Source organism: Erpetoichthys calabaricus, chromosome 10 (assembly GCF_900747795.2).
Source record: "Erpetoichthys calabaricus chromosome 10, fErpCal1.3, whole genome shotgun sequence".
In the NCBI taxonomy this organism is placed as follows: domain Eukaryota; kingdom Metazoa; phylum Chordata; class Cladistia; order Polypteriformes; family Polypteridae; genus Erpetoichthys; species Erpetoichthys calabaricus.
This window is the reverse complement of record NC_041403.2, coordinates 86,211,937-86,236,218: the sequence shown is the minus strand read 5'-3', so window position 1 is coordinate 86,236,218 and position 24,282 is coordinate 86,211,937. Positions and strand designations below refer to the sequence as shown.

At 42.0% G+C, this 24,282-nt stretch overlaps 1 protein-coding gene across 1 annotated transcript in view; it reads left to right on the top strand.

The window, feature by feature from the left end:
• Positions 1 to 5,414: 5,414 nt before the first annotated feature.
• The window catches only part of LOC114659219 (histone chaperone ASF1A-like), a 47,844-nt gene continuing 28,976 nt past the window's right edge, over positions 5,415 to 24,282 (top strand). Inside the window, exon 1 of the mRNA XM_028811557.2 lies at positions 5,415 to 5,789. Within this exon, the coding sequence (XP_028667390.1) occupies positions 5,681 to 5,789 (109 nt within the window). The 5' untranslated portion in view covers positions 5,415 to 5,680. The remainder of the gene's footprint in view (positions 5,790 to 24,282) is intronic.

The following is a 24,282-nucleotide window of genomic DNA, read 5'->3' as shown; positions in this document are numbered from 1 at the left end:
AGCCTTATTCCAAAATGGATTAAATTAATTTTTTCCCTCAGAATTGTACACATAACACCTCATAATGACAACGTGAAAAAAGTTTACTTGAGATTTTTGCAAATTTATTAAAAATAAAAAAATTGAGAAAGCACATGTACATAAGTATTCACAGCCTTTGCCATGAAGCTCAAAACTGAGCTCAGGTTCATCCTGTTTCCCCTGATCATCCTTGAGATGTTTCTGCAGCTTAATTGGAGTCCACCTGTGTTAAATTGAGTTGATTGGACATGATTTGGAAAGGCACACATCTGTCTATATAAGGTCCCACAGTTGACAGTTCATGTCAGAGCACAAACCAAGCATGAAGTCAAAGGAATTGTCTGCAGACCTCCGAGACAGGATTGTCTCAAGGTACAAATCTGGGGAAGGATACAGAGAAATGTCTGCTGCTTTGAAGGTTCCAATGAGCACAGTGGCCTCCATCATCCATAAGTGGAAGAAGTTCGAAACCACCAGGACTCTTCCTAGAGCTGGCCGTCCATCTAAACTGAGCGATTGGGGGAGAAGGGCCTTAGTCAGGGAGGTGACTAAGAACCTGATGGTCACTCTGTCAGAGCTCCAGAGGTCCTCTGTGAAGAGAGGAGAACCTTCCAGAAGGACAACCATCTCTGCAGCAATCCACCAATCAGGCCTGTATGGTAGAGTGGCCAGACAGAAGCCACTCCTTAGTAAAGGGCACATGGCAGCCCGCCTGGAGTTTGCCAAAAGGCACCTGAAGGACTCTCAGACCCATCCATCCATCCATCCATTGTCTCCCGCTTATCCGAGGTCGGGTCGCGGGGGCAGCAGCTTGAGCAGAGATGCCCAGACTTCCCTCTCCCCGGCCACTTCTTCTAGCTCTTCCAGGAGAATCCTGAGGTGTTCCCAGGCCAGCCGGGAGACATAGTCTCTCCAACGTGTCCTGGGTCTTCCCCGGGGCCTCCTCCCGGTTAGACGTGCCCGGAACACCTCACCAGGGAGGCGTCCAGGAGGCATCCTGATCAGATGCCCGAGCCACCTCATCTGACTCCTCTCGATGCGGAGGAGCAGCGGCTCTACTCTGAGCCCCTCCCGGATGACTGAGCTTCTCACCCTATCTTTAAGGGAAAGTCCAGACATCCTGCGGAGGAAACTCATTTCAGCCGCTTGTATTCGCGATCTCGTTCTTTCGGTCACTACCCATAGCTCATGACCATAGGTGAGGGTAGGAACATAGATCGACTGGTAAATTGAGAGCTTCGCCTTGCGGCTCAGCTCCTTTTTCACCACGACAGACCGATGCAATGCCCGCATTACTGCGGATGCCGCACCGATCCGCCTGTCGATCTCACGCTCCATTCTTCCCTCACTCGTGAACAAGACCCCGAGATACTTGAACTCCTCCACTTGGGGCAGGATCTCCCCACCAACCCTGAGAGGGCACTCCACCCTTTTCCGGCTGAGGACCATGGTCTCGGATTTGGAGGTGCTGATTCTCATCCCAGCCGCTTCACACTCGGCTGCGAACTGATCCAGAGAGAGCTGAAGATCACGGCCTGATGAAGCAAACAGGACAACATCATCTGCAAAAAGCAGTGACCCAATCCTGAGCCCACCAAACCGGACCCCCTCAACGCCCTGGCTGCGCCTAGACATTCTGTCCATAAAAGTTATGAACAGAATCGGTGACAAAGGGCAGCCCTGGCGGAGTCCAACTCTCACTGCAAACGGGTTCGACTTACTGCCGGCAATGCGAACCAAGCTCTGGCAACGATCGTACAGGGACCGAACAGCCCTTATCAAGGGGGCCGGTACCCCATACTCTCGGAGTACCCCCCACAGGATTCCCCGAGGGACACGGTTGAATGCCTTTTCCAAGTCCACAAAACACATGTAGACTGGTTGGGCAAACTCCCATGCACCCTCCAGGACCCTGCTAAGGGTATAGAGCTGGTCCACTGTTCCGCGACCAGGACGAAAACCACACTGTTCCTCCTGAATCCGAGGCTCGACTATCCGACGGACCCTCCTCTCCAGGACCCCTGAATAGACTTTTCCAGGGAGGCTGAGGAGTGTGATCCCTCTGTAGTTGGAACACACCCTCCGATCCCCCTTCTTAAAGAGGGGGACCACCACCCCGGTCTGCCAATCCAGAGGCACTGTCCCTGATGTCCATGCGATGTTGCAGAGGCGTGTCAACCAAGACAGTCCTACAACATCCAGAGCCTTGAGGAACTCCGGGCGTATCTCATCCACCCCCGGGGCCCTGCCACCAAGGAGTTTTTTGACCACCTCGGTGACCTCAGTCCCAGAGATGGGGGAGCCCACCTCTGAGTCCCCAGGCTCTGCTTCCTCATTGGAAGGCATGTTAATGGGATTGAGGAGGTCTTCGAAGTACTCCCCCCACCGACCCCCAACGTCCCGAGTCGAGGTCAGCAGCGCACCATCCCCACCATATACAGTGTTGACACTGCACTGCTTCCCCTTCCTGAGATGCCGGATGGTGGACCAGAATCTCCTCGAAGCCATCCGAAAGTCGTTCTCCATGGCCTCCCCAAACTCCTCCCACGCCCGAGTTTTTGCCTCAGCAACCACCAAAGCCGCATTCCGCTTGGCCTGCCGGTACCTATCAGCTGCCTCCAGGGTCCCACAGGACAAAAGGGACCGGTAGGACTCCTTCTTCAGCTTGACGGCATCCTTCACCGCCGGTGTCCACCAACGGGTTCGGGGATTGCTGCCAATTCTCTGGTCTGATGAGACAAAGATTGAACTCTTTGGTGTGAATGCCAGGCATCACGTTTAGAGGAAACCAGGCACCGCTCATCACCAGGCCAATACCATCCCTACAGTGAAGCATGGTGGTGGCAGCATCATGCTGTGGGGATGTTTTTCAGCAGCAGGAACTGGGAGACTAGTCAGGATAAAGGGAAAGATGACTGCAGCAATGTACGGAGACATTCTGGATAAAAACCTGCTCCAGGGCGCTCTTGACCTCAAACTGGGGCGACGGTTCATCTTTTAGCAGGACAACGACCCTAAGCACACAGCCAAGATATCAAAGAAGTGGCTTCAGGACAACTCTGTGAATGTCCTTGAGTGGCCCAGCCAGACCCTAGACTTGAATCCAATTGAACATCTCTGGAGAAATCTTAAAATGGCTGTGCACCGACGCTTCCCATCCAACCTGATGGAGCTTGAGAGGTGCTGCAAAGAGGAATGGGTGAAACTGGCCAAGGATAGGTGTGCCAAGCTTGTGGCGTCATATTCAAAAAGACTTGAGGCTGTAATTGCTGCCAAAGGTGCATCGACAAAGTATTGAGCAAAGGCTGTGAATACTTATGTACATGTGATTTCTCAGTTTTTTTATTTTTAATAAATTTGCAAAAACCTCAAGTAAACTTATTTCACGTTGTCATTATGGGGTGTTGTGTGTAGAATTCTGAGGAAAAAAATGAATTTAATCCATTTTGGAATAAGGCTGTAACATAACAAAATGTGGAAAAAGTGATGCGATGTGAATACTTTCCGGATGCACTGTATGTAAAAGTGAGATTAGAAACCAAACCTTACAAAACCATGAAACATATATATAAATACATAATCACATTGTGTGCATTGACCTGGAATAAACATATTCTTTCTTCAAACCTTGCCCTCAACAGTACTCTTTATGCCAACCCATTTGTGACTCTAAGCTCAAGAGGCATTTAGTTGGTGATAATTTCAATCTCATCCTAGAATTACCATCTGGACAGTGGTTCAAATCAGTTTCTGATTGCAGAATCGGGTACGTTTGATTGATCCTGTGCTCCCTGCTTCCCATTATATATAGCAAGGTCCCATCTTTTCCATTAGGTTACTATTGAAGCACCATTTAAATAAGAAGGATGTGCCTTCCTTTGGAGGTACCCTTGCAATTGGAGCGGTTCTTAAATAACCTATAATAAATTTATCATTTTTTCCTTGACTACTTACATAAAATAATAAAGAAAAAAATCAATTAAATTATGTTATGGTTAACTGAAGATCTAGTTGACCATAGTGGAGGAGTGAATAAAAAGTCCACTCAGCAATGTTCCAGAAGAATTATATCACTTTGGGGCACAAAATTCATTGTAATAACGAAATTGAAAGTCTGGCAGATCTAGTCTAACTGGCCACACCACTCCAGGGATATCCAACAATATTATGCACTACATCCTGGAGTCCATAACTGTAGTGTTAAAATAATACAGTTTAGTGCTGTACTGGATTTGTCACTGTTGATGCCAAACGTTTACACAAACTCTACCATCACTTTCCATGGCCAGGTGTCCTAGATTGGTCAAGGAGGCAGTGGCATCAAGTGTCCCAAAAGGTTGAATGTCTCAGGCTGAAGGTTATATAATAATAATAATACATTTTACTTTATATAGTGCCTTTCCCATGCTCAACATGCTTATATCTGGGATTCTCAAGTTTGGCCCTGAAGACTACAGTAGTTGCAGGTTTATGCTTCAATTGAGTTACTTAATTAGAAGAATGTCCTTGCTTATAATAGAATTTGTTAATTAATTTTATGGTTTGTTATTACTTTCTTTTTTTGTGGACTGCAGCAGATTGGCAATTCTCACTTCTTCACTTTTTTCCTCTTTCATTTCTCTCCATATATTTGATTAAAACTGATACTTCATGATGAACATGCAGGTGAAACTGGAACAGGTACAAATGGTGACCTGCTGGTCCCTCTGTCATTTGCATGTCATTGTTAATTGGCAACTGGTTAAGAAAACAAGAAGCAAATAAATGTTCTGAATGCAGTTGTTTAAGACTAAAAGAAGCAGTTAAAGGTTCAGAATCTTAAAGAAATGCTCTACTTAAAAATACATATTTTATTTTAATATGTTGCATACCTGACATAATATGTAGTAATGGCCAAGAAAAAAAATAATTTCATGTTTTCATGCAGAATGGAGATAACAAAGTTAACAGATTTGTGCCCTATCACCACATTGTACTGCTGGATTACCAAGCCTAGAAGATGCAATGAGAAGTCAAGCAGAACAATACCTTTTATTGGCGAACTAAAAAGATTACAATATGCAAGCTTTCAAGGCAGACTCCAGACTGGCTATCAGGGTATCACACCCTACTACTACAAGCCTAGAAGAAAACAGCCTACCTCTGTTGAATACAACTCTTATATATGATGTGCATTAGGAATCATGTTATTTCATTTTCTGATTCACATTAACTGATGAACAATACTGACATTTTATTGCATTGGGAAAGTACGCGTAAAAACTTCAGCTAAATAATCTTACACCGCGTGTCTTTCTCTACTCTTTCCAGAAGATGGCACTGGTGTAGAATTCAGCACGGACTAATGAACGATTCCGATGCCCCGATCGGGTGATTTCTCCGCCTTCCAGATGATCTGCCGAACTGTACGAGGGCTGTGCCCGCAGCTCCGTGCTGTGTGGAGTCACAGTATAGCAATCAATGTGGGAACTGAGAGAGACCGAGGCACTGGCCGGAGCCACAGCATGTAAACGGTTAAAGGCACTTGCCTACTGCCAGTGTGGGCTGCTGATCATTCTACGCAGCATTAGCGATGTGTGCTCATAAACCCCGGCTTCTGTTGCGCTGGCACTAGAAGTATTTTTTCTTTTGGGGGGGGGGGGGGGGGGGTCAGAAAAATATGGCAAAGGTGCAGGTGAACAATGTGGTAGTGCTAGACAACCCGTCGCATTTTTTCAATCCTTTCCAATTTGAAATTACTTTCGAGTGCATTGAGGATTTACCTGAAGGTGAGTGCGCCTTATTTTCTAACTCTTCACTCCTAACTTGCCTGCAAGGTACCAACAACGTTGTCGTCTTGCTAGCGGCTGCGAGGCCTGGCTTCTCTTGTAAATACAGTGCTGCTCCACTGGATTTGACAGGCTGCTGTGCCTGGGACACGGCGTGGTTTTCAGGGTGAAACAAAAAGATGACAGGACTGACGGGGGCGAATTCGCTGGGTTAATCTGAAGTGCGAGAGTGACAAATTGTGACAGCTTGTGGTCTCGCACGCACTTACGAGGTAGCCATATTGTCTGTAATCTTTGTCAACACCGCTACGGTATGGTGTTTTATACATTTGGGCTTTTTATGTAGGTTAGGTTACCATATGGATGACCTCGCTGTCAGGTCTCCATCGCTCTCTGAACGCACTCGTCGCCATTCATCATTTATTACGCGCGTCGTGTGCCTCTCAGTCGCCAAGCTCCTCTACTCAGAATAGGCGTTATGTTTTGTATTCGACTGCACCGTACATTCATCATCCGGGCGGACATCTGCACACACAGAAGGTCGCATCCTCTGATCCATTCTTTCATAGGCATTACAAGCACTACGCACCTTAAGTATAAAGTCGCCGTCGTCACGCACTTACGTGCGGTTTTGTAAACGGACTAGATGCAGTTAACACGCAAGGCGCTATATGGCATTGAAACATCGACTTGCTATTTTAACCGCGGCTGCCAGGTTTCTATTCATGAAAGATTTTTTTTTATTGCATTCAGTTTTACTGATTTTTTGGCACACGTTTGCTTCCAGAAAATACCACCTTTATTTCAATATGGCCAACACTTAATGTCAAACAAATCAACAATTATTTTGAAAAGAAACGTATAAAGGTGCTGTTCCTGAAAGATTCTGGGTTCGATTCCAGCGCCTGCTTGTTTGTTGCATGGAGTTCTCCCTGATGCGTCGGTACTTCTGGTTTTCCTCCGACAACCTGAATATGTGCCCGTTAGGCAATACTCAGGTGAGGTGGTCTTTTGGTGGCCTGACACCCTGTCCAGCTCAGTTTATTGCCTAGTGATGCTGGAATTGGTGGGTGTGAAAGAGAGAGATACATTAGAATGGTACAATGTAAGTTGGTTCTCGCTTGCTGTCATTTTGTTGTGTCAAAGAAAAATTTGAAATAAGAGATTTGAGCGATGGCCTGACATCAGTATGCTCTTGACATTTTTTCCTCCCAGTACATCATTTATAACCTTTTCAGTATTAGTTGTACTAAGCACTATTTGGTATTATTTGATAATCAAACATTAAAGTAACAGTTAATTTCACTAATATTTATTTGTTTTGTGTTATTTATTAATATATTTAATACCGCAGTTCATGTTCGTAACACCCAGAGTTAAACAGACGTCACATTACCTGACTTTTGTCATAGCATATGTCAGATTTGATGACTGCAGTTGCTAATCTTTTTGCTGCATCATGTCAAATTATACAATTGGAAATCACTGCCCATGCCACATTTATTGACTGAGCAGTAATTTTCCAAAATAATTATGCACACCCCTTTTTCTGACAACCAACAGCATGCTCCCTGACAGGCCCTGTGCTGTATGAAGTGTTAACAGCTGCAGCAAGTTCATTAGCAATCTATGCCCTTTATTTCTTTTTTACATTCTGGTATGGTATGTAAAGTACAAGACTTCAAATAGACAAACTTCTCTTCTGTTTGTGAGCGCCACAGCACCTGTGCTGCCTGACGGAGCTGGCACTGTATGAAGGGTAGCTGTGGTTTGTTCAGCCACAGTCTGTGCCCTGTTTGTCTTTTTTCTAATTTATCAGTCAGTCGGTCATTTTCCAACCCACTATATCCTAACACAGCATCAGCACAGGGCACAATTCAGGAACAAACCCTCGGCAGGGCGCCAGCCCACCGCAGGGCACACACACCAAGCACACACTAGGGACAATGTAGGATTGCCAATGCACCTAACCTGCATGTCTTTGGACTGTGGGAGGAAACTGGTGTACCCGGAGGAAACCCACGCAGACATGGAGAGAACATGCAAACTCCACACAAGGAAGACCCGGGAAGCAAACCCAGGATTCCTTACTGCGAGTCAGCAGAGCTACCACTATGCCACCGTGCCACCTTTTTCTAATTGGTTTTAGTACATAAAACATGAGATATCAGAAAGACAAGCCTATCTTGTATAAGTGAGTTCCAAAACATGCCTGTTTCTTATTCTTTGTTGCTTATGTGTTGTATTTCCAGCTGAACACTCACTGGTTCCCAGCTCTCATATGCAAAAAGCCCACCGCTCTAACCAAAGAGAAAACCAAACATGTTAAATTTTATGCTAGCCAGTCACAGACTAGTTACAGTTGTGCTTGAAAGTTTGTGAACCCTTTAGAATTTTCTATATTTCTGCATAAATATGACCTAAAACATCATCAGATTTTCATTCAAGTCCTAAAAGTAGATAAAGAGAAACCAGTTAAACAAATGAGACAAAAATATTACACTTGGTCATTTATTTATTAAGGAAAATGATCGAATATTACATATTTGTAAGTGGCAAAAGTATGTGAACCTCGAGGATTAGCAGTTAGATTAGCAGTTAAATCTGATGATGTTTTAGGTCATATTTATGCAGAAATATAGAAAATTCTAAAGGGTTCACAAACTTTCAAGCACAACTGTAGGTATATCACAATACAGTAGATAATCAGCTTCATTGGAGCGCACCACCGACTGCCTCCAACCGGCTAAGATTATGTAAATGAAGGCTAAGATTGAAAAGTCATCTATTGTGACATAGCCTTTAGGTTTTGCCTTGCAATTACTCTCCCTTTGACCCAGTTTTCGAAAAAAAAGTGGTTGAGAAAATAGACTGGATGGACTTTCTTTGGACTTGGAGGTAAAATATTTAACTTTAAGCATAATTTGTAAATTCCTCCTTCTGTGCATGTCTGCAGGAGTGTGGCGAGGAATATGTGCCACTTCAAAACATTCAGAATGACATTTAGGGTATTTTTGATGTAAAATATGCACGTATATGCATCCCGCTTCATCCACATTCATGTATTATTCAAGTAGTGTCTCTCGTTACCTCCCATAATCCACAAGCATATTGTTGGGATGATTGATCAGCAAACTGCAATGCACCCATACTGTAAATGAGTATGTCTATAGTCTGGCTGATTCATGACTTCTGTCAAGTGCTGCTGGGATAAGCTATGGGATTCTGTTATCCTGAGAAAGGAAAACAGCATTGAAAATTGATGGATAATGTGTTTTCAGATGGTTTCCCATTGCATCTCAATCAGTGAGGAAAAGCAAGTTCAGCACCAATGGTACAATCTGAAGTGCACTAGCAAACAATTTAAAAATTAGAATGTTAAAAGAGCCTTATAAAGTGAAAGGTGTAAACACAAGACATGCTGTAAAGCCAGTAGGGTAGCCCACTGTCTAATAAAGAAGGTGATACTAAACTAGATCTTGAGTGTCATACAAAAGATTAATGCTTGATAGCCAGAGTAGAAAAGTACTCCAGGGTGTTGGAGTACTCCAGAGAGATCTGAAGTGGACAGAAAATCTGTGTCTTTGAGCCTCCGGAAGTGTCACGAGGATAAAGTGTCAGGATTCAGACAGTCCCAGTTCAAGTGTGGTCATGCTTATTGTGGCAAAACCAGTCAGGAGAGCTGCTGTCATTCAGAAAATGGGAGAGGACAACACATTAAAGAACTTCTAAAACAGAGGGAAAAGGACAGACTTGATCATTTTGTGTAGATTTTAGAAAGAGGTTTAAAAAGAAACAAGGATTTGATTGTGGTCAACGAGGTACAATCAAAAATGTTTCTAAGACTTGTTAGACAAGTTAGTGTTCTGGAGGTGGCTGGCTGGAATAGAGTGAAGGGTTCAGGGTTTTTTTTTTATCACTTGTAAAAAGAAAATTGGGAATTTTTTTAATGTGAGCTTGTTCTTTCAGTAACAGGTTTTAAAAAATAATATAGGAACAATAAATACAGAGTATGACAGAGTAATAAATAAAAAAGGAGTATAAGTAGTGAAATCGTGCAGTATGCCACATAACATACGGTATGATAAACAGCATATAGTAGTTTGCAGTTTAGAAGTACAACTTTGAGAGTTTTAATGCATAGTAGTTAGTCAATCCAAGCTATTCAACTGACACAGTGGTCTAAGATAAAAAAAAAAAACTTTTCTAATAGTGTTTATTAGAAATCAGATGCTTCCTTAATTAAAGTACTGTATCTACCAGATTATGGAGGTGAGAGCAGTTTTTGTCTGAGTTGGTTAAAATCTTGTATTATTGGACAGGGGTTTTCATAGAGTGGTTTGGTGTAGATTGGAGGTAAGTCTGATGCTATGAATTTTTTAGTAGATTTCCATCTTACTAAACTTTCTGTCATGTGTGGTTGTATTACTGTACCACATGTGATGCTGCCTCTCAGGGTACTTTCTACAGTTCAATAATGAAAAAAATATATACTTATCTACATAATCCTAAATTTTCTCAAACATCTCAAATATCACAAAACTTAGGAATGTTTCTCAGGGGATTAACACAAGGTTTCAGGATACTGGGACATAACTGATCAAGTGATGATATGTTGCATGCTGGTTAGACATGCAAATAAGAATTGGTCTATACTTTGTACCTTGTGATAATACTACTACTAGTATTAATACTGGGCGGCACGGTGGCGCAGTGGGTAGCGCTGCTGCCTCGCAGTTGGGAGATCTGGGGACCTGGGTTCGATTCCCGGGTCCTCCCTGCGTGGAGTTTGCATGTTCTCCCCGTGTCTGCGTGGGTTTCCTCCGGGCGCTCCGGTTTCCTCCCACATTCCAAAGACATGCAGGTTAGGTGGATTGGCGATTCTAAATTGGCCCTAGTGTGTGCTTGGTGTGTTTGTGTGTGTCGTGCGGTGGGTTGGCACCCTGCCCAGGATTGTTTCCTGCCTTGTGCCCTGTGTTGGCTGGGATTGGCTCCAGCAGACCCCCGTGACCCTGTGTTCGGATTCAGCGGGTTGGTTAATGGATGGATGGATGGATGGATAGTATTAATACTACTATTACTCCTCTTGTGCCCTTTTCAATATCGACTGTAAAGAAGCTAAATTGGAGTATAACACTATTCCATCTTTGGTTGAGAGTTATTTCTGTGTTGTTGTTCACAGTTGGGACCGTATTGTTGTCACAAAGCCACTTTGCCAGATCTGCAACCTTGTCCCTATATGCAGCATTTTCATTAATGTTGATTAGACCAATTACTGTGGTAGCATTAGCAAATCTGATCATGTGTTGGTTGCAATATTTATTACATAAGGCAATACTTATTAGATTAGGAGAGAATAGTTTCAAGGGGCTCTAGTATTCAAAATTAACATGAAGGGGGGGATTTTGTTCCCTACGTTTATATCTGGTAGTTTATCTGTGAGAAAATTCAGCATGGAGTTACAGCCGAAGTTACAAAGGAACAGATACTCAGTGTTTGAAGCCATGTTTGACATTTGTGTGCACCATAGTACATTTAGGAGAATATCAGCTGAAAGAAAGGATCCAAACTAGTTCATTACAAGGTACACTTACACACACATTCATTCACTTACTCACTCGCTCACACCAGTACTCTTTAGAGACACCAGTTAATCATATTAATCATTGGGATTCCTTCTAACACACAGAGAAGAAAAGTAGAATGTCAGGAGAAAAATCCACACAAACACAAGGTAAACATGCAAAGATGAGAACTCAGGAATCTAACCATTGCAGCACTGTGCCAGTATTTGCTTTAATTATCCATCCATCCATCCATTATCCAACCCACTATATACTACCTACAGGGGTCACAGGGGTCTGCTGGAGCCAATCCCAGCCAACACAGGGTGCAAGTTAGGAAACAAACCCCAGGCAGGGAGCTAGTCCACCTCAGGGAACACACACACACCAAGCCTACACTAGGGACAATTTAGAATCGCCAATCCACCTAACCTGCATGTCTTTGGACTGTGGGAGGAAACCGGAGCACCCAGAGGAAACCCATGAAGACACAGGGAAACATGCATACTCCACGCAGGGAGGACCCGGGAAGTGAACCTGAGTCTCCTAACTGCGAGGCAGCAGCACTACCACTGCACGACCATGCCGCCCTGCTTTAATTATGTAAATATTAATTTATTTAATATTTCTGCCTAATGACCATTCACTTCAGAGGTGTATTTCTTGATTGCCCGATCTTCTCCATTGCTGTTTGGCCTTGTTTTAATGTATACATCCTTTTCAATTTACAGAAATTGACTGATTCTATTAATATGTGCTGGGAAAAAACAGGGACACGGTGGTCTTAGCTGCTGTCTCACAGACCCAAGAGATTCTGATCATGACCCTGGCATAGTTATTGTCTGTTTGGAATTTGTAAGTTCCACCTTTGTCTGTTTTGATTTGTTCTCTTGGTTACTCTAGTTACCTTCATACATCCCAGCAACTTTAAGGTTGCGCCGATTGTTGACTGTAATGTGTTCCAGTATGAGTGTCTGCATAATTGTGCCCAACGATACACTGTCACCCTCATTCCTGTCATGAACATGATGCTGCTACAATATGCATGAGCTGCTTGCCATCATAAGAATTTAATAAACATGCTTCAGGATACACGTGGATAATGCATTTTTTGTGTGTGTGTTCAGATTACTCCAAGTCATTTTGCAGTTAAATCTGAGCACTAAGTGATCATTACCCTTAAAAACATAATAAATATTATTCTGGGGTGGGGGGTTACAAGATATTTTGAGGCACACACAATGTGTTGAAACCCTAAGAAAGAAGGACAACACAGATAATTAACCCTCTCCTATAAAATATCACATTTCAGGATGTTGTATTTTCAAAGAATCACAGTAATTTTTATATAATAATCTATACTGCTCAAAAAATTAAGGGAACACTTAAATCACATTTCAAATCACAATGAACAAATTATTTAAGTGGAAAATCTTTACTGAGTAATACTGTGTAATTTGTTGAGAACTAAATGAATTAACAAGGGTCAGTTGAAAACTAAATCACTAGCCTATTGAGGGCTGGATTCAACATCACACCAAAAATCAAAGTCAAAAATTGAATTCAAAGGCTGGTCCAACTTGTGTGAGTTTCATCACTACAATTCATAATGTGACTTAGTAGTGGTTATGCACTCCCGACAACGTCTGGGCATGCTGCTGATGAGACAGCAGATGGTGTTCTTTGGGATCTCCTCCCAGACTTGGATTAACGCATCAGTGAGCTCCTGAACAGTCTGTAGCGCTACTTGGCAGTGTCAGATGCACCGATACATAATGTCCCAGAGGCTCTCAACTGGATTCAGGTCTGGGAAATGTGCAGGCCACTCAATGGTATCAATACCTTCATCATCCAGGAACTGCCTGCGCACTCTGGCTACAAGAAGCCAGGCATTGTCCTGCACCAGGAGGAACCCAGGGCCCACTGCACCACTGTAAGGTCTGACAATGACTCTGAGGATTTCATACCGGTACCTAACAGCAGTCAGTAGCCTATCACTTGGAAGTCTGTGTGACCCTCCAAGGTATGCCTCCCCAGACCATCACTTACCCACCACCAAACCAGTCATGCAGGATGATGTTGTAGGCTGCATAACATTCACCACACCATCTCCAGACTTGTTCATGTCTGTCACGTGTGCTCAGTGTGAACCTGCTCTCATCTGTGAAGAGAACGGGGTGCCAGTGGCAAAGCTGCCAATTGTATTTTCCTTGGCAAATACCAGTCGAGCTGCACAGTGATGGGCTGTGAGCACAGGTCCCAGTAGAGGATGTGGTGCCCCCATATCACATGGGGGGCATGGAGTGTGTTTCTAACAGTTTAGTTGGAAACATGCACACTATCGTCCAGCTGAAAGTCATTTTGTAGGGATCTGGCAGTGCTCCTCCTGTTGCTTCTCGCACAAAGGAGCAGATAACCAGTCCTGCTGCTGGGTTGACGGCCTTCTATGACCATATCCATCTCTCCTTGTGTAATGGTCTGTCTCCTGGTATTTCCTCCATGCTCTTTTTGTGAATGGCACCCATTATTGTGCCATGCTGGAGGAGCTGGGCTACCTGTGCAGCCTGAATCAGCTGGAGGTACTGCCTCATGCTACCAGTAGTAACAAGGAAACTAACAAAATGCAAAACTAGAGAAGAATCAGTCAGGAAGGATAAGGAGAGAGCAGTTGTCTGTGGCCTCCACCTGCAAAACCATTCCCTTTTTCGGGGGTGTCTGACTGTTGCCTCTCCAGTGCATCTGTTGTCACTTTCATCTGCACCAAAACAGGTGAAGCTGATTCACAATCACTTATGTTTCCTAACTGGAAAGACTGATATTTCTGAAGCTTAATTGACTTGGTGTTAGACTATGATGATTAAGTGTTCCCTTAATTTTTTGAGCAGTATATTTCAGAATGCTGTAAACATTTATAATGCTAATCAAGACACTCAAAGTGACACACTGATACAGTGATTAGCACTGCTGCATCACTTAGGTGTCATTAAAAAAAGGATTCTATCCCAGCTGCATGAAGCTCAAAGGCCTTTCATGGGCACCAGTCTATTATGGAGGTGTAAGTAAAAAAGGATTATTTGGAAAAAAATAGTAGATATTGGCTGATCATGCAGTCTTTGCATAGATAGTGACTAAGACAGGATTCAAAACCATCATCAGTGGCTGTGAGTTTTTAAAAATTAGAATAATGTGAATAAGAATACATACTGTATGATGTGTATGATGGTACTTTCCATCTATACTAAGGTTAATAACCTGAAATAACCATAACAAAAAGATTGAAAACAGCAGAGCCCAGTAAGTTCTATGTAAATTGCCTTAAGCTCCAGCTTTCATTCACTCTACACATGCAGATTGGCAACAGAGACTTCCACGTTTAGCCTGAAATGTGTTGTTACTTAATGCAGCTTGCCAGTGGCAGTATGGTACAACTTTGTTGCTGTGTCCCAACGTGATCAGCTAAGTGCTTGTTGCCTGATAAAATACTCTAGAATCATTTTTTTACCTACGAAAGAGAAAACTAGGTGCCATTTAATGGCATACAGAAAATAAAATGTAGTGATTTTATAATTTAAACTAGGGGGTTCTCCCCCTGCTTGCTTTGTTTCACCTATCCCCCGGGCTATGCGCCAGCCACTTTCCGTCTTTGCCGCTCATGTTGTGAAGAGGGGGGCTGAAAGCACCCCAAGGAGACGCGGTTGTTCATCCGAAACCCCCTCTTAAACGGTGATACAATGAGAAACAAGTTCAGTTTGTTTTACCTACTCTTTGCTCGATCAACTGCTGGCTTGCTGCTGTTGCTGTGCCATGTGATCTGCATCTCACATGGTGCTTCGAACAATTAAAACCCTGTACAGCAGCTGTCCTACTGTTTGTCTTTTATTTCCGGCCCTGGGCATGGTTAAATCTCTTGGTTTCGTCTTGTGGGATGTGAGTTCTTGATATTTTTTAGTTTAGAATTTAAAAATGGAATAAGAACATTAAAGTTCGATAAATTCTGAAAAGAATGATATCAAACATATATACTGTATGTAGGTTTTAAAGTAAGCCCGATTTAAAACGTGACATAAAAACGTCACATAAAATCATTGCACAAAATTGTTGCACTTTTAGGCTTGGCATTTTAAATATAAAGAGTAGATGTAACAGTGATTATTTTACACTTAAGGACACATGTAATGGTACACTGATATTACACAGTACTGTGTATCAATGCCTAGAAGATTATTTTACTCTTAAGGACACATGTTATGGTACACTGATATTAGAGAGTACTGTATATCAATGCCTAGTTCGTCATTAACAGTATAGGTTGGTTTGACTAAATATTAACAGTACTATTATTAACAAGAAAAGAATGCTTATAAATTTTTAACTAAAAATATAAAAATGATTTTTATATTATATAAAAATTCCTATTATTATGCAGTTTAAAATGTATATTTTTGTTGAATTACTGAAGACTATTTATTAACATTAACACATTTTTAAAAGTAATTAAAATTACTTGTGAATCAGGACTTGTATTTCACTTTGGATGATGGAGAATGCTATTACATGTAACAATAAATAGGGGTGACTTCATGGAAGGTTTTAGAGAAAAATGTACTGTGTGATCATAAAAGATTTCTCAATTTGTCATTAACGTACACATCAAATGCATTCATTGACATTTCATTTTCAATCATTAAAAAATAATGCTTATTTACTATTACCAAAGTCAGAATCAAAACATTATAGTATCAAATGCCACACAAACCCATATGTACTGAGACTGTTCAGCATGCTTACAATTTCCATCTCAGTTTCAATATCTCTTTAAAGCTACATTTAGTCAACACATAACTTTGCCGGGCCTCTGACATTTGCATTTATACATTTGGGAAACATGAGCTAATTAGCACTTAAAGGAAAGTAATATTTAATGAAATACTGTCTCAAGATTTTCCATCTGTTGTTCCACAATACCTGTAATGACACTCTTTGATGTTGTAAAGACATCTCACATAGGTGATCAGAGGGCCACTGCTGTTTATGTCTGTGGACTCATCCAGAATTAACCCTTTAAAGAGACTGATGTTAACTGCAGCTATCTATATACATGTATTTGCAGACTGCATCTGAGTTGCTCTTATACTATTCAAATATATCTTGAATATATACACTGTACAGTATGTTTATAAATACAATGTGTGTATATTGCCTCCATCATTCATATTTTTCACTATTGTACTAATGGACACACCATTGCCTTCAAAAATCTAATTAGTGTCACAGATTCAGCATTTGTCGATTCATTTTAGCAATGAAGAAAGCTGTTTCAGTAGCCCTATTATGTGTCTCTGTGGAATTGAGCATTGGATATTGTATCATTAGACTGGTCTGTGTCATCCTTACATTTCAAAACAACATTAGGAGGTAGTACTAGCAGGATTATTGTCACATGTGCACAGTGCAATGAAATTCTTATTTGCACATCTGTATGCCAGGTGGATGAGCAATGTGTAAGGTTTGAACTATATTGCCTGTTAAATTTTATTTTGGAATAAACATAGTTCGTATCATCACTGTTATAAATAAGTCATGGGCAGAGAAACCACTTGGGTCCTTGTTAGTGCTATATAGTGTTGTGTTTTTTAAGCAAACAATCCATTTCTCTTTACTTTCAAATTTTCTCATCCTAACTTGGTCACTGGAGATGGTAAAAGTTAAATGGTTACCACTCACAGCTTGGATAAAATTAACAGTTTAGAAGGCTTTTTATTTATTTATTTATTTATATGTTTATTTATGTGTGCATGTATTTATTTATTTATTGATTGACTGACTGAGAGAGTAACATGATTGTACAGCTGTCACATGTTTAGAACACACTACTTTGTGTAGTGTACTGATTTTTCATAGTACTCCTGAACGCTTCCTCCATAATTTCATCCCACTCCTGGCTACTCCACAAAAAGTTCCATCCTGTTTCCACTTGCTTCTTCCCTCTTTCTCCAGTGCCTGCCTAAGGTTCCATTCCACTCCTGACCACATTTCTGCTTTCCCCTTTAATAGGCACTTCAGTTGGGCACATGTCCTAAGCGGCGTGTTAAAACAGCAGAAATCTGTAAGAGGAAAAAAAAACATACAGAGATGCAAGTAAATCTGTTTATGACTGTTTTTTTTTCTATTTCACAATATAACCAGAATTGATCTATTGATATTGTTTTCAAAAAACAATAACTAGGTAGATAGATGAAAATATGAAGGGTGACCAGACATCCTCTTTTTGAGACTCAAAATAGCAGTATTGCTGATATTTATAAAACCTCAAAAATTGTCTGGGATTTTTCTTTGACTGTTATTTAGAATGTATAAACAAACAGCAGACTTACAGATTTTGTCTGATCCATATGTGACACGTATATGTTTTGAACATGCGGTAAGGGTAACACATGTGTGGTACAGGGCTTGTTTACAGAAAAGCACACATGACAGTTTGACTCCTGTGCCATCTAGGAGGACTTGGCAGAGCCACGTCACTATTCAACACAAACAAAAAGTATTAAAGGTGCCTAAAAACTAAGGTGCACATCTACAGACAAGTAAATTAATAATAATAATAATACCCATATTTTTGACTAGGATGTAACTAGTAGGAAGATGATTGTGTGATCAGGAGAGCTGGCGTGTATAATTTAACATTTGCTTTGAATAACACAGAACTGCTTTAAAGGAGGGCGGCATGGTAGCACAGTGGGTAGCGCTGCTGCCTCGCAGTTAGGAGACCCGGGTTCGCTTCCCAGGTCCTCCCTGCTTGGAGTTTGCATGTTCTCCCCATGTCTGCGTGTTCCTCCAGGTACTCTGGTTTCCTCCCACAGTCCAAAGATGCGCAGGTTAGGTGCATTGGCGATTCTAAATTGGCCCTAGTGTGTGCTTGGTGTGTGTGTGTGTGTGCACAGCCTGTGGTGGGCTGGCACCCCGCCCAGGGTTTGTTTCCTGCCTTGCGCCCAATGTTGGCTGGGATTGGCTCCAGCAGACCCCTGTGACCCTGTAGTTAGGATATACTGGGTTGGATAATGGATGGATGGATGCTTTAAAGGAAGAGAGTTCAACAGCAGTTGATAATAGTACTTCTAAGAGATGTCTGGGTACCACTTTAGGGATTGGGAAAGGACTAGGGACCCCTAGGGTTGTCCTGTTAGAACTGCACCTTTTAGATCCCAGTGTCTCTGCAATCTTTCCTTTACCTTTCATTAAAGGACAGGCAACCTCCTAGATGCCTGTCCAACACTGTGGAGAGCAGGGAGACAGGTATTAAAGCATGTCCTCCTGGACATATTTTGGTTCCCCAGGAATAATTATCTCCAGAATTCCATATACAGAACTGAATCAAAGCATCTCCTGTTGATGATGAAAGTGACATATTGTTAGTGGTATTTTTGTCCATGTTCCTACCACCGGGATATCATATAACCTGACTTCTGGCCTTCACTATATAATACTGTATCAAATATATGTATGAGGGGCCATTCAGGAGAAAAAGATTTGTTTGTAAATATATAAATTGGTTCATATGTATATATATCATTCAGATACATTGGATTGAATATATACATTAGTATGGATACATCTGTTCAGATATATACATTGGTTCAGATACATTTGTTTAGATGTATACATTGGTTTGAACACATCTGTTCAGACATATACATTGGTTGAGATATATATATATAAATTGGTTTGTATAGGTCCGTTCTGATATATATACATTGGTTGAGATACATTGGTTTGAATACATTCGTTCAGATACTCGTATAGACACGTGATGAGATATATATATTGGTTGATATACATTGGTTTAGATCAGTTTTAAATAGATCAGTTTAAATATATACATCCTTTCAGATACATCAGTCCAGATATATACATTGGTTGGGATATATAGGTCAATATTGTTACAAGTATGTGTTATTCAAGAAGCATATGCCTATCAGGTGCGTTTTATTTCACAAGCCATAATGGTTGGTGGTCTTCAATTGCAAAGCACTTTTCTTACATTATTGAAAACACTTGCACAGATCCCTGCCTCCTCACCCTGGCTCATCCCGCCCACTTCTCTTGCTCCCTCTGTCCCTCCTATGAAAGATTCTCCTCAAAAGCTGAGTTATTAGAAAGTATTGATCACATCCTCAGCACATCCCTTTTTTCATCCCTTGAAACACTAGTGTATCATTGACCAAAAACCACGCTGTGATTTCTGTATATTCCTTAGCAGCATTTCATTGAAGAACGATTTACATCAGGAAAGATAAGAGTCCCTTGTGCTGAAAGGAATGTATCCTTTATGGAGGGAAACACTGGAGTTTCCCAGATTCTTGTGAATGCTGATCAGTGATCAGAGATGCAAAATGATCTGAATATTCCTGCTTCTTTGATGTTAGGTTAAATATGAGGCAAGATAACCTGCATTCTTCATTAAGCATTTTAAAGTGTCTGCGTTTCAATGTTTTTACTCAATTTAAGGAGCTTAACAGATAAGTAAATAATGCAGGTTCTCACATTTTATTTTAATATACAGCATAAATAACAAGTTATCTCTACTTGTCACCAAAAGTGCAGGTTGATCTTTGAGTTCCACATCAACATAAGAGAAGGAGGCGCATGCCCTACACATGCCATAATTAGCCATGTGGAGAATGAAAACATACCATGAAAGAGTCTGACGCCCCACCCTTTCCAAACACAAAGACTCTATGAAATAATAATAACGAAAGAGTTATTACTATTTACAAGATGTTTTTATCTTTTTGAAAGAAGATAAAGTGCAAAGCATCAGCACAGACAGTTTCAATCATGACATGCCATTTTAAATTTTATGCCTTTTATCTCTTTTAGGGCTGTTTTTTTTCCTTTTCTCCCAGGGCTGAATATTTTTCCAAAAAACTCAGTTTTCTGAAAAGCACACAAAGCAATAGTTTCCAACACAAATCAACATAAAATGTCTGTTGCTGCGTGCATTGCTCTGTGCGCTACCACAACAACGTGGAGGGATGGGGACAGTAAGCTGCTGCCGAGCTGTTTTATGAAAATCACACGTTTCTCACATAAATCAGTATTTTTTCTGACTGTTGACTGCGATTTTGGCAGTTCTGCTTTGTTTTAATGAAATATAGGTTTGTGGGTCTCTGACTGTGTTCTTTTTATCTTTAAAAATCACAGAGGCATGGTGGTACAGTGTTTGTCACTGCTGCCACACAGCTCAGGTCACCTTTTTGGCCACAATAATTGGTCCAGTATAGTCGGCAGATGTTTCCCTAGCCCTCAGGGACACTTTGAAGATGATTGCACCTTTATAATCCAGTCAGATCTAGAACAGTTAGTTTGTCCCCATTGACTTCAATGTTATTTCACCATGGTCCACGATATTTGCAAACACTTCTGTGATTTCTCTGAACTTGAGGCCAAGCGAACACCGTGGAGTTCTCATATCATTAGTGTTTAACATATTTGAACTTTTATTTTAATCATGTCACATTATGCACATAGAGAATCTTGTTTTTGCAAAGGGGTATGTTTTTAAGTGTTGCATTCGTTTGATGGCTGCTTTTAAGAAACTGTGCATGTCATAAACATGTCATGCTTTCTGGATGCACCACAAGAATACAGAGTGAAAATGTTAATAAGGAATATGAAAGAGCACATATATTAAAATTGTACATGCAACACTAAGTTTTTTTGAACCAGAAGAAAAGGGCTTTTAAAGGTGGTGATCAGCATGAGCTCAAGCGCGTGCAGAAGGAACTCCAAGTCCAGCTCAGGGCGGCGAAGGAGCAGTACAGGAGAAAGCTGGAGTAGAAGTTGCAGAATAACAGTATGAAGGAAGTGTGGGATTGGATGAAGATCATCACTGGCTGCAGCTCGAAGTGGGGTGCCACCATCGAGAGAGACGTGGAGAGAGCAAACCAGATGAACAACTTCTTTAACAGGTTTGACCACCCTAACCCACTCTCACCTCGGAGTACTGCATCCTCCACCCATCCTTCTGCTGATACCAGCATAGGAGAGAGTTTCCTCCCACCCACAATTACAGCAGCCTAGGTAAGCAGAGAGCTGAGGAGACTTCGTGCCAGCAAAGCAGTGGGTCCAGATGGAGTATCACCACGACTGCTGAAGACCTGTGCGTTGGAGCTGGGGAGTCCTCTACAGCGCATCTTCAACCTGAGCCTGGAACAGGAGAGAGTCCCGAGGCTTTGGAAAACATCTTGCATCACCCCAGTCCCAAAGATATCACGTCCTAGTGAGCTGAATGACTTCCGGCCTGTCGCTCTGATGTCACATGTGATGAAGACCATGGGGCGGCTGCTGCTTCACCACCTGAGGCCACAGGTCCGCCACACCCTCGACTCTCTGCAGTTCACATACCAGGAGAAGGTGGGAGTGGAGGATGCCATCATCTATATGCTACACCGATCCCTCTCCCACTTGGACAGAGGCAGTGGTGCTGTAAGAATTATGTTTCTGGACTTCTCTAGCGCCTTCAACACCATCCAACCTCTGCTTCTTAGGGACAAGCTGACAGAGATGGGAGTAGATTCATACCTGGTGGCATGGATCGTGGACTATCTTACAGGCAGACCTCAGTATGTGCATCTCGGGAACTGCAGGTCTGACATTGTGGTCAGCAACACAGGAGCGCCGCAGGGGGACTGTACTTTCTCCGGTCCTGTTCAGCCTATATACATCAGACTTCCAATACAACTCAGAGTCCTGCCTCGTGCAAAAGTTCACTGACGACACTGCTATCGTGGGCTGCATCAGGAGTGAGCAGGAGGAGGAGTATAGGAACCTAATCAAGGACTTTGTTAAATGGTGCGACTCAAACCACCTACACCTGAACACCAGCAAAGCCAAGGAGCTGGTGGTGGATTTTAGGAGAACCAGGTCCCTCAGGGACCCCATGATCATCAGAGGTGACTGTGTGCAGAGGGTGCAGACCTATAAATACCTGAGAGTGCAGCTGGATGATAAATTGGACTGGACTGCCAATACTGATGCTCTGTGCAAGAGAGGACAGAGCCGACTATACTTCCTTAGAAGGCTGGCGTCTTTCAACATCTGCAATAAGATGCTTCAGATGTTCTATCAGACGGTTGTGACGAGTGCCCTCTTCTACACGGTGGTGTGCTGGGGAGGCAGCATAAAGAAGAGGGACGCCTCGCGCCTGGACAAACTGGTGAGGAAGGCAGGCTCTGTTGTAGGCACGGAGCTGGACAGTTTGACATCTGTGACAGAGCGACGGGCGCCGAGCAGGCTCCTGTCAATCGTGGAGAACCACTGCATCCACTGAACAGTATCATCTCCAGACAGAGGAGCAGCTTCAGCGACAGACTGCTGTCACTGTATTGCTCCACTGACAGATTGAGGAGATCGTTCCTCCCCCACACTATGCAACTCTTCAATTCCACTCGGGGGGGTAAACGTTAACATTATACAAAGTTATTGTCTGTTATACCTGCATTTTTATCACTCTTTAATTTAATATTGTTTTTTATCAATATGCTGCTGCTGGAGTATATGAATTTCCCCTTGGGATTAATAAAGTATCTATCTATCTATCTATCTATCTATCTATCTATCTATCTATCTATCTATCTATCTATCTATCTATCTATCTATCTATCTATCTATCTAAGAATACTTAAGGGAATATTCCACCCCAAAATGATAGCTTATATGTTAATTACTCCGTTTACTTTGTAGTGGTGACCGAGAAGAATTTTCCATCTCATAGTTTCATGCAAAACGGAGAGAAAGACCTTTTACATAATAGAAGAAAATAGTAACTAGTGTTGTACATTACAATGGCAAAAAATGTGAAAATATCCACTGTTTATGATTTGGTGTCCCAAACGTATCAAAATGGGGATGAGTATAATGTGGCGTAACCCACCTTTGGAACCACAAGGCACAGTGGCATTGCTGGCATCCATGTACTTCCATGTACTTCTGTGTGGCAAGTCCTTCTCATGGCACTTAGTTAGTGAAGCAATCTTGGGACTCTTGTGCAGTAGGACACAGGCATCCATTTGACACCCTGAGATAAGTTTGAAGCACTCTGGAAAAGAGACGGGCAATAGCATGGAAGCACTCTGGAAAAGAGACAGGCAATAGCATGGAAGAACCTACTCCATGAGATGCAACAGATTGAGAAACACCTCCCCCATGGCATGCAGCAAGTTCAGGATCACCCCTTCCAAGGGATTCAGCAAAAGTAAAAACTAAAGGCCCAGGCTGAACAGCTAACATAGGCCTTGATGGCTCAATCAGTCTAAGTTCTGGCTAAATTTGAAGAGAACAGGTCAACATCAAGGCCACAGCAGGGACATATAAGTTCATGTTATTTTCAGCGGTAACTTGAATAGACTGTAAATACATGTCCAACTCATTAAGTTAACCATACTCCTCAAGAGCAGAGATTTTCTCCAAGAATTCTGATGCAGTAAAACGTTTAGTCTGGTGAAATGATGAAAATGCTAAAAAATCAAAATTTATCAGTTTGTCTCTCCAAGAGGTTTCTCCAAAAATTGTACTTCAGCCTGAACTATGCTACTTTTTTTGACATTTTTTTGTTTTTGAAAAGAACATTAGTGATTTGGGGTCCCAATCATAGCAACATTGGTATGAGGCCTCCTAAAAGGACCATAAAAGCAAGGCCATAACCTAAGCAGCCTGTCCAAGGAGACTCACCCCAAATCGAACTAGCCTCAACACTGCTGTCTACAGGCCAGACCCCAAACAAGGTGACAAAAAATGTTCCAAAATATAGCTAAAATCCCACAAAGAACAGTGTCAACACCTTGCACAAAAAGGACAACAAAGATTTTTTCATAAATGTGAAAGGTGCTATATAAATAAAATGTATTATTATTATTATTATTAGAGAAAAA